Genomic DNA, 10332 nt, shown 5'->3' on the forward strand with positions numbered 1-10332 from the left:
CTAGATCTAAAATGCACTGGAATATGCCAAATTGCACAGGATTCTAGCCCAAAAGAGGCTAGTCTTAGGAGAGAAACAAGGGTGCAATGCCTAAGCGCCTCTTCATCTTTAAAATAGTATAATAGTATAATACTGAAATGAACTCCAAAGATATGGAAACAAAAGATTTTTTAAATTTTGTTTTTCTTGTTCTGATGATTCTGTATTCTTTACCTTATGTACAGTATATTTACGTGCATTTCTGTGGGAGGATCTGGGGGAGATACATAACTCAAGGAAAAAGGGTGAAAAAGTGAAGCAATGGAACACACTGAAAGTAAACTATATAACTCATGGGTGGATATGGGAGAGAGGCAATGGGAGAGAATGAGAGAAAGATGACACTGTATGAAACGAAATGTACACATTACTTGATACATGTAAATTTAACCCCGCTGTATAGCACCTTTATAATAACCATAAAGTAAATTCAAAAAAAAGAAGAAAAGAAGGAAAGAAAGGAATGCATATCCTTGAGCCCCAACACAGACAATCTGGATGTCTACATGCTCCCTTTGCAGGTGAACATTTGGAACTGTCTAATGTTGAGCTAGAGCTTACCAACCAAGTAGCGTGTACCCTGTTACTCCTTTTATCTTGGATTTTCCTTCCCTAAGAATAATGGCTGCGAATTTTAAACAATTGTCTATTGTTATTATAAAGGTGATGTACAGAGGGGTTACAGTTACATAAGTCAGGTAATGAGTACATTTCCTTTTGGACAATGTCTCCCCTTCCCTGTTCTCTCCCAGTTTTTCCCTCTCGTACCTACCCACAAGTTTTATAGTTCATTTTCCATAGTGTCCATTGAGTACCACTGCTGCATTTGTTTACCCTTCATCTCTCCATTTGTGCTTTGCCCCACCCATATCCTTCCAAAGACAGATAAACAAACAAGACAAAAAGAATATAAAACAAAAACAGAGACAAAGAAAAACCCTCCTGTTTCCCTTTCCTGGAGTTTGTCTGGGAATTTTATGTACAGATCCTGTTCCAGTGCGGCCTTTCTTTGCCATGGGTAATTCTTTTATAAGAAGAAGGGACTTGGAGGGCCTCAGGCTTACATCTGGCATTTCCTTGGGGCAGATCCAACCATAGAGATAGTGGGTATTCTGGAAAGAGGTACATCATTGTAGCTCATTGGCTTTGTAGGCTAAGTCATCTATATCCAGACACCAAAGACAGGAGCGTGGAACAGGGCAGTGGCTCAAGAAGGTAGAGATTGAGTAATTGAAAACTGACTAGGACCCAGGGGTCTGGGGCCTTGCTAGAGCATGAGGGTGTCAGGACAGGACTGATCCTCCGGACACTTAAGGATAGGAACCCTATCTTGGTTATCATACAGCTGGCTGCATTACTCAGAATGGAGGATGTGGAGAACACTGTGATATATGACATGGGGCTTTGCCCCATGTGTTGAGCCAACCCAGGTACATGGATACCTGGGAGCTGAGCCCCTGAACTGTTGACCACTTGCCCCTTAGTTTGTCATATAAGGAGTTGGATCCAGGGTCTGGAATAGAGGGAGCCTACAGAAAAGTAGGGTGCTCTGAGGAGTGCTTCTAGCTGAAAAAGAGTCAGGAGATAAGAAGACAGACGGGTGGCCCACAAAAGCAGGCCAAACATCCTGTTCCCCTGGACCTTGAGTTTGGGTTGTTTTCTAGTCTGGTGTCTGTTTTGCCTCTAGGGTCCCAAAGGACCACCAGGACACAAAGGAGAATTTGGCCTCCCGGGAAGACCCGTGAGTATCAGTGCTCTGCAGACTGGATATAAGGGGACACCAGGCCAGGTGCGCCTGCGGGCAGGGTCTTACTAAAGTGTCTCCTGTGGGTTTCAGGGCCGCCCAGGACTGAATGGCCTCAAAGGTGCTAAAGGAGATAGAGGAGTCATCAGACCTGTGAGTACAACAACTACTGCCCTGTCCTGTGTCACTGGCAGAGCCCAGGGTGGGGAGTCCTGACCAGGGAGGGATGGGCTCAGTGAGTAGGGTTTGCAGACTGCAAGTGCAGGGCTTGTTTTCTTCTGCCACTACCTTCCTGGTATTGAGCCTGGCACCCTGCTGGCCCCCAGGAGCATCCTGAGTACCTACAGCACCATAGCAAGTATCAGCCTCCTACTGCAAACCTCACATACAGGGCTGGAGAAGGGGTCTGGGTATGCCCTGGAGATGCAGTTCCAAATCCAGGGTCAAGGGGAGTATCTTATCCTTCCTACTGCACACAGTCTCAGGGATGGCTGGTCACTAAGGGATCCATCAGTGCCTGTGAGTGAACCTTGAAGGTGGTCAGTCAGCTACTCAGGAAGACCTGACAAGACAGCAAATGCCAGGGACATCTGCAGGATCTAGGATCCAAGAAAAAGGAATCTGGTGTTAATTGAGCAACTTCTGTGGACCAGACATTGTGCTACTTGCTTGTCCAGGACTCAAGTACTTCTGGTGATGACTAGCTATCCAGGAGATACTCTGTGGGGTCCTTCTTGTTTGACACTGCCCAACCCAGGGCCTATAGGAGTGAAGGCCACCACTGAAGGCCTTCTAGCTCTTAAGCATTTTTAAACATTATTTAAACCACTGCTGCTTCTGTATGCAATGCACTATCTTTACTTTGCATATCCAGAAATTCAGAAATACTGTTGTCCTCAAGCATTAGGCCTGGCTCACGTGTATCTAGCCACTGGATGGTCAGTGGATACCTTCATAAAGAGCTTCCCAGCCTTGGCTCTCCTGCTGTAAGAGAGGGGGAAAACTGCATGGTGCTGGAGCCAGTAGCTCACGCCTGTAATCCTAGCTACACAGGAGGCTGAGATCTGAGGATTGCAATTCAAAGCCAGCCCAGGCAGGAAAGTCTGTGAGACTTTTACTCTAATTAACCAGAAATAGAACTGTGGCTCAAGGAGTACAACACCAGACTTTAGGGGGGAAAAAAAGCTAGGGGACAGCACCTAGACCCTAAGTTTAAGCCCCAGGATTGGCACCCCCCCCCAAAAAAAAAAAGTTCTGTGAGGTTAAGGCCAGGCTGACTTGGCTTTGAAAATGACTTCTGTCTAAGTTTTACATTTCTAAAACTTTTAAGTTTTGCATTTCTGAGGCCAGAGATGTAGACGTGCACTGGGATCAAGATTGGCCTCAGAGAGCTTCAGAGAGCCTTCTTTTCCTTGCTATGTGCCCAGAGCTTGGAGGAAGTTCCCAGTAGCTGTCTCTGTCTTCTCACCCTAGCCCCCCCCCCCCAAACCCAGCTATGGTTTTTCTGATCTCCCTTCAGGGCCCACCGGGTCCCCCTGGCCCTCCAGGCCCCCCTGGACCTCCTGGAGCAGTGGTTAACATCAAAGGTGTAAGTTGGGATGGGGAAGGGGGTGGATCTTGGGAGGGGGTCATTGGGCTGACCTGAGCTGGAGCTGGGGGTTCCTGGCAGCTTCATCTCTTACATTCTGCTTCCCACAGGCTGTTTTCCCAGTACCTGCCCGGCCGCACTGCAAAACGCCTGTAAGTAACACACAGTCCCAAATCCGTGCCTTAAAAAGCAAGCTTTGAACAGATAGCAACTCAGGAAAAGACCAGACTCTGCCTTGGGCCCTTCCTATCCCTGGATGTCCTCTTGAGCCGCTGCCATCACCCACATGCAGTCTCCCTGAGGTGACTACAAGCTCCCAGAGAGCAGACCATGGTGCTGGAGAATGCTGGGTCAGCTCAGGTGTTCCTGCTGTGTTCTTTTAATATGATCAATACAGCAGTGGGTTTTGTGAGTATGACCATCTTAGACTCCTGCTAGAGGAGCATAAACTCAGACCAAATAGAGACCGAAAGAACACAGATGGAAAAAGAAACAGTGTCAACCTGTAGCCACTGCCTACCCCCATGCACCGACCTGAGTCATGGAAGCATGCACACTCATTCATTTATTTAACAAATATTTGTTGAGCACTTAACCCAATGCCAAGTACTCAGCTAGGCCCTGGCAACACAGTAAACTAGAAGGTGTGGTCTCTGCTCTCTGGAGTTTGCAAATGACAATTCAGAAATGCACTTCGAAGTAGGATCCTCATTGGATGACATGATGAGGCTGGGCTCAGAGGGTTCAGAAATAATACCATTTAGCTGAACGCTTTACCTTGCCATCTGTCTCTGTCTGACCTTTGAGGCAGAAGCTCTTGTCTGAAAGGCAAAGGATCCACCAGTACAAGAAAGGGCCTGTGGGCCTGTGTGTTTATACCAATGACCCAAAGAGAAGTCTGCAGTGTGGGTAACCGGGAGACCCTCCTGAGAAGTCTTTGCAGGGCCTCCTTAGGTGGAAGGAGAGAATACAGCCTGCTAGGCAGTGGGCTGGCCCTGGGACCCACTGTCTGAGTGCCAGAAGCCCATTCCAAACTTACATGATTCCAGGCTTCAGATGGACAAGCCTGAGACAACACCTAGCACTGTAGAGTTTCATGAAAATGTGACTGCCATCTACAATTGCATGACCTATGCTTGGCCCTTTGCAGTTAGCCATAGCCTTTGGGGGTCATGGAGTCACTTAGAGGATGCCAAAGATAGGCTCAGAGGACTTTTGTTGAGTGTTTTAATTTCATGTTGCCTGGCTGGATGCCATGGAAACTGGGACCAGCTCTACAAGTGGGCATTTCAAACACATCCAGCATTTCACAAGCACCTTCTAATTTCAGCCCATCTGACACTACCACAGCTTACCTCTGCAGTGCAGGAACTTAGAATCACTGCAACCTGTTTACTCAACTTAGAAATAAATGTGGGTTGTTTTTCTCTCCCTACCCACCCCCCTTGGAAAATTCCCTTGAGCCTACCTGCCATCTTCTCTTGGGGACCCCCGTGCAGCTGCAGTCCCCACTCATATATAGAGAGCACTGACTAAGTTCACTTGGTGTCACCTGGGGGAAAAAGGTGATGGTAGACTATTAAATGCCAGGTAGCAGATGGCACTTGTGTCATCAGGAAAGGGAAAGACCTGGTAAGGAATATTATAAAAAAAAAAAATAGCAGGGACTCAAGAGACCCACCGAAATTAATGAGGAGTGCAGAATAGCCCCTCCCATCTGATGACTGCCAGTCATCAGTACTATTAGCACCTATCCTTTTATTATACACAATAGCAATGCTGACAGCTAGCCCAGCTTCAGGACTGGTAGGCCTTACCCATGTGTCAATCAATCCCAACTGATAAGGAGCTCCAAAATGCTTAGCACTAACCAAACCAGCACTGCCACAATTTTATGGGCTAAAAGCCCCAGACTTCCCCTTTTCTTGGGTCAGTAGGACTGTATTCTGTCTACCCCAGGGGTAGCTATTGGATGGGCATCCCTACAGGAGGCCTGGGAAGTCTGTTGAGGGCTAAGAGAATGCGGCCACATCTGTGCTCAAATGTCAGGGCAGGACTGATCTGGCCTTTCTCTTTCCAGGTGGATGCCACTCATCCTGGGGACCCAGAGCTCGTCACCTTCCATGGTACATGCTCCTTTCTATGCTGAGTCATTCTGTGAAACCTTCCTGACTTCATGTCTGTGAAGAAGATAGTGTTTATGTGTCTAGTGCTGGGCCCGTGGGGAGGGGGAAGGAAGGACTGAGGGTTCTGCTAGGAGCAGAGCAACTGAGCCCAGGCTGTGTCTTGGCCATGAGTTGGTCACACTTCTGTCAGTTCTGAACATCTTGGCTGTACCCATCTCACGACATCAGCAAACACTTTGTGTGTTCACTCTGTTGTTAACCTGTTTATAAGATCTTCACTGATGCCAGACACATGATTCCAGGCTATTCCTGCCTCTTTGGCTCTTAAACTCTGTTACATGAAAGTAACTATGGAAATCAATCAGAGCACAGTATACTAATAGGGAAGACAAGGAAGAGCTGTAAGAACACATGAGCCCCAGGCCTGAGTGTTGAGTTAGCCAGCAGCATCAGCGCTTCGGGGAGCTTGTTAAAATGCACAACCCCCGGGCGGGCAGGGAATGGAGCTCAAAGGTCCAGTGTTTCCCTAGCATGGGTGAGGCCTTGGGCTCCATCCCCAGACCTGAAGGGAGAATGGGGCAGGATAGACTGGATGTAATGGTGTACCTATAATCTTAGAACTCAGGAGGCTGAAGCAGGAGGTAACCAGGGTTAGTTACATAGCAAGATCCTAGCTATCTATGGTCTCAGGAGGGTCTATGCATGCCATAGAAGTCAAGTCCATAGCCCAGCTGGCCAGGCCTTGAGTCTCAGACAGATCCCCCAGCAGGAATGGAGTCTGAAAAGATGTGTTTACAGCTGCCTGCTCCCCTAGCAGAAGCCATCATACTTCTGAGTCTCATTCACATCCTTCCCCAATGCTTGGGAAACCTAAACCCAAATCTCTACATTTGGGAGGTTGATTGATGGTGTCTCTTGGAGATCAAGAATTCAAAGATCTCCTGCCTATGCCACCCATTGGTGGGGAAGAAGTTCATCCCATCCCTTCTCAAATGCTACTCTCCAGAGCTGCCCTTGTACTACTTCCCCATTCAGAGTAGTGGAGAGGGTGGGGCAGGAAACAGTTCCACCTGAGTGGTGCTTCTTGCTGTTTCTGAGGGAGGGCAAGGTGTGGCTGTAGTTGATGTTCAATCTACCAGCTTTATAATTGGGGTAGATGGCTCAGCACCCTCAGGGACCTGTGTAGCCAACTCCTGGGAGAGTCCTCTGCTCCTCACCCCACCAGATTGCACAGGCCTAGGTAACCTGAGACTGGAAGAGACAGATTTGAGAGCTGGTGTTGAGCCTCAGTCTATAATAATAGAAGTGTCTCAGGGAGAGCTTACAGCAACCCCTGCTGGGCTGCATGGCACCCTACTGGGCTCTCTACCACAGCTCCCTGTGTTACTGTGAGCTGTGTCTGTCTCTCCAGATGCATCCAGATGTTCAAGGTCAGGAAGTGGGTCTGATGCTTCAACCTCTGGCCTCCCCATCTTTTAGTAAAGGATTTTAGACCCACTGAGAGTTTTATTTGAGTCAACTTTGCTAAAGGGGTTCAGTTGTCTCAGAAAAGTTTTATATAGAATGAGATGCTTTCCAATAATTTTTTTTCTTACGTGTACATGTGTTTGGTGGCAGGTGTTAAAGGAGAAAAAGGATCCTGGGGCATTCCTGGCTCAAAGGGAGAGAAAGGGGACCAAGGAGCCCAAGGACCTCCAGGTATTCTAGCTCTTTATCTAAGTTTTGCCTTTGATTTTTAGTCCTGAAAAGGCTGCAGAGTTGTGATTTGACTGATTAGTCATGATGAGACTAACTCCACGATTCTGACCACAAGCTACTCTGAATGCCAGCAAGACCTAATCATGGACTTGGAACAGTGTCAAGGGAGACCAGAACTTCCAATGAATTGTTCATGTTTTATATGCAAAATGAGGTCCAAAGAGGACCAAGGACTTTGTCTAAGGTCTGGGTTGCTGGGCCTGGACTAAGACTATGGGTACCACCAAATCTAGTGTCAAGCCCAACTAAGCCAACACAGGGCCACTTCTACTAGGAAATAACCCTGGCTACCAGCTTTTCGATTTTTTGTTTTGTGACTCCTGAAATTACGATTGTGAATTTTATGAAACATTTCTTCTTCAGGTCCTCCAGTGGATCCAACTTACTTGAGACATTTTCTGAACAGCATGAGGGTAAGTATTCTCTCCTGAACGTTTGATCAATTATCTCAGTCCATTTCCCATTGCTATACTGTATGTGAAGTAATTCACGAAGCATAAAGGTTTATTCAGCTCACAGTTCTGGAGCTGAGATATCAGGGGCCACATCTGGTGATGGCCTTCTTGTTGATGGTGACTCGGCAGAGTTCTTAGGTAATGTGAGATGTCACACAATGAGGCAGAAGGAGGCCAGAAACAGCTCCTCTTAGAGCAAAACCATTCCCTAGTAATCCCATCATTAATCCCTGAATAATTCCAGAGCCATTAATCCAGAGCTCTTACAACCTAACTACCTCCCAAAGATCTCACCTCCAAATGCCTTTCATATATGATTTGGGGAATTAAGTTTCCAACATAGGGAATTTGAGATACACATTCAAACTAGAGGATCCTGTGTGTCCAATTTCTTGGGCTTATGTTGGAGAGACTTCATCCACAGTCTTCCTGAAATACTTTTATGTTTTCTCTCTTCCAGGAGGAGAATGGAGACAGGGGGATCAGAGGAGATCCTAATGGCAACTTCTTTGTATCTGGGCCTCCAGGCCTGCCAGGAAACCCAGGTTTGATTGTAAGTAATGACCTTTCTAGGTCATTTTCCCTAAGGACTCATCATGACATTCCCTGAGGTCCTCAGTCTGACTAGACATGCAGAGAGCCAAGGGTCAAGGTATAATACAGGCTGGTGGCAGGAATAGGGCTGGGCCCACTCTCCCTACTTCTTGTTGATGTTTGGGAAAGTTGGCTGAGTCCCATGGATGGAAAGGAGTTTGCCCAGGCTGTAAGTAGTTAACTTTAAGTACTAATCACATTGCCTTATTTCTGTGCATTGTGGGAAATTTGCTTCAATGCAAATGCTACAATGAATACAGAATGGAGGATGTAGATGATATTTCTAGAAAAGCTAGCTGGATCTTCTGATTTTTTTTGGTGTTGGTCATGGGGCTTGAACTCAAGCCTAGGTGCTATCCCTGAACATTTTTTGCTCAAGGCTAACACTCTACCACAGCTCCACTTCTGGCTTTTGTTTTTTCTTTTGCTGGTTAATTAGAGATATGAGTTTCATAGACTTTCCTGCCAGGGCTGGCTTTGAACCTCATTTGTGAGATGTTAGCCTCCTGTGTAGCTAGGATTATAGGCTTTGGTCACTGGCTCTGAGCTCTGCTGAATTTTCCTTTATTTTTCTTTTGCCAGTCCTGGGGCTTGAACTCATGGCCTACATGCTGTCCCTAGGCCTCTTTGTGTTCAAGGATAGCTCTCTACCACTTGAGCCACAGCGCCATTTCCAGGTTTTTCTAAGTAGTTTTATTGGAGATAAGAGTCTCACTCACTTTCCTGCCTAGGCTGGCTTTGAACCATGATCCTCAGATCTCAGCCTCCTGAGTAGTGAGGATTACATGCATGAGCCACCCACACCCAGCTTCTCTTCTGAATTTTTAACTGAAGAGGAAGCTCTTTGATAGACATGATTTTCTAAGGAGGAGGGAGGTTTTCCAGGCCATGAGAGAAAAGGTCTCCAACAAGACCATGACCAAGACATTATTGACCTCATGGACCAGAGCTGAGTTGATCTCAGAGCTCTCTATAAGGGTACAACTAGGCTCCTACTTCTCATTGTGGCCCTAACTTGTGTTATGATTTGGGGACACAACCTTTCCCCCGTGGAAGCACCCTTCACCTGTGATGTACCAAGAATAGACTCTTGATGTCCTAGAGCCTTTTGGAGTCCATGGCTCTTATGACTCTCGTCTAAATAGGTAATGGCTTAGCTAATGCATTGCAGGGCCTACAAAACCTGAGATTGTGCTCAGAACTGTGAACAATGACAACAGCAGCTAGAACTCACTCACTTCTTCTGTATGTCTTCATACAGGACCAGGCAAGACTTCTAGCCATTAATGATTCTTTTGTTATTGCCCGCTTGCCTTCACAGGGTCAGAAAGGAGAGGCTGTTGTTGGGCCCCAAGGACCCCCAGGGACTCCTGGCCTTCCCGGACCACCTGGCTTTGGAAGGCCTGGTGCCCCTGGGCCACCTGGACCTCCTGGGCCACCAGGACCTCCAGCTATCCTGGGCTCAGGTTGGTACTGGTACTGGGAAGAGTGCCATCATTCATGTCACCTCAATGCTTGGGCTCAGTCTATACCTGAGCAGCATATAAAAATCATACTGTGTAACAGAGGGCTATTTTCTGGATGGGGCCATCTTTCTTTTCTTTTTCTTTTTTTATTAAATTGAGATATAATTCACACATCATAAAATTCCCCTATTTAAAGCACACAACTCAGTAATAGTCACAGGGTCAGGCAGACATCACCACTGTCTAATTCTAGACCATTTTATCACACCAAAAAGAAATTTTGTGTCAATTAGCAGTTACTTCTCCCCACCTCTCCCCTAAGATCTTGCCTATTTTGAACATAAAATTGGAATAAAAATGGAACCAGACAACACATGACCTTTTGTGTCTGGCTTCTTTTTCTTTTCATAGTGACTCTAAGATTTATTCATGTTGTAGTGTATTCTGTACTCCTTTTTTATGACCAAATATTATGTTATTGTATGGATAATCTGTTTATGGACCTTTGAGTTGCTTCTACTTTTTGGTTTGGGGTCCTATTTTGTTTTTAAACACTGGGCTT

General features: G+C 46.5%; 1 protein-coding gene across 1 annotated transcript in view; it reads left to right on the plus strand.

Annotated features, from left to right (window-relative positions):
- Positions 1-10332, plus strand: part of Col15a1 (collagen type XV alpha 1 chain) — a 94831-nt gene that overhangs the window by 73234 nt on the left and 11265 nt on the right. The window contains exons 25-33 of the mRNA XM_070010567.1: positions 1727-1780; positions 1877-1936; positions 3303-3371; positions 3482-3523; positions 5452-5497; positions 7115-7195; positions 7619-7668; positions 8171-8263; positions 9626-9770. Coding sequence (XP_069866668.1) covers positions 1727-1780; positions 1877-1936; positions 3303-3371; positions 3482-3523; positions 5452-5497; positions 7115-7195; positions 7619-7668; positions 8171-8263; positions 9626-9770 — 640 coding nt within the window. The remainder of the gene's footprint in view (positions 1-1726; positions 1781-1876; positions 1937-3302; positions 3372-3481; positions 3524-5451; positions 5498-7114; positions 7196-7618; positions 7669-8170; positions 8264-9625; positions 9771-10332) is intronic.

Source organism: Dipodomys merriami, unplaced genomic scaffold (genome assembly GCF_024711535.1).
Source record: "Dipodomys merriami isolate MVZ:Mamm:240054 unplaced genomic scaffold, mDipMer1.0.p SCAF_11, whole genome shotgun sequence".
NCBI classification, from domain to species: Eukaryota; Metazoa; Chordata; class Mammalia; order Rodentia; family Heteromyidae; genus Dipodomys; species Dipodomys merriami.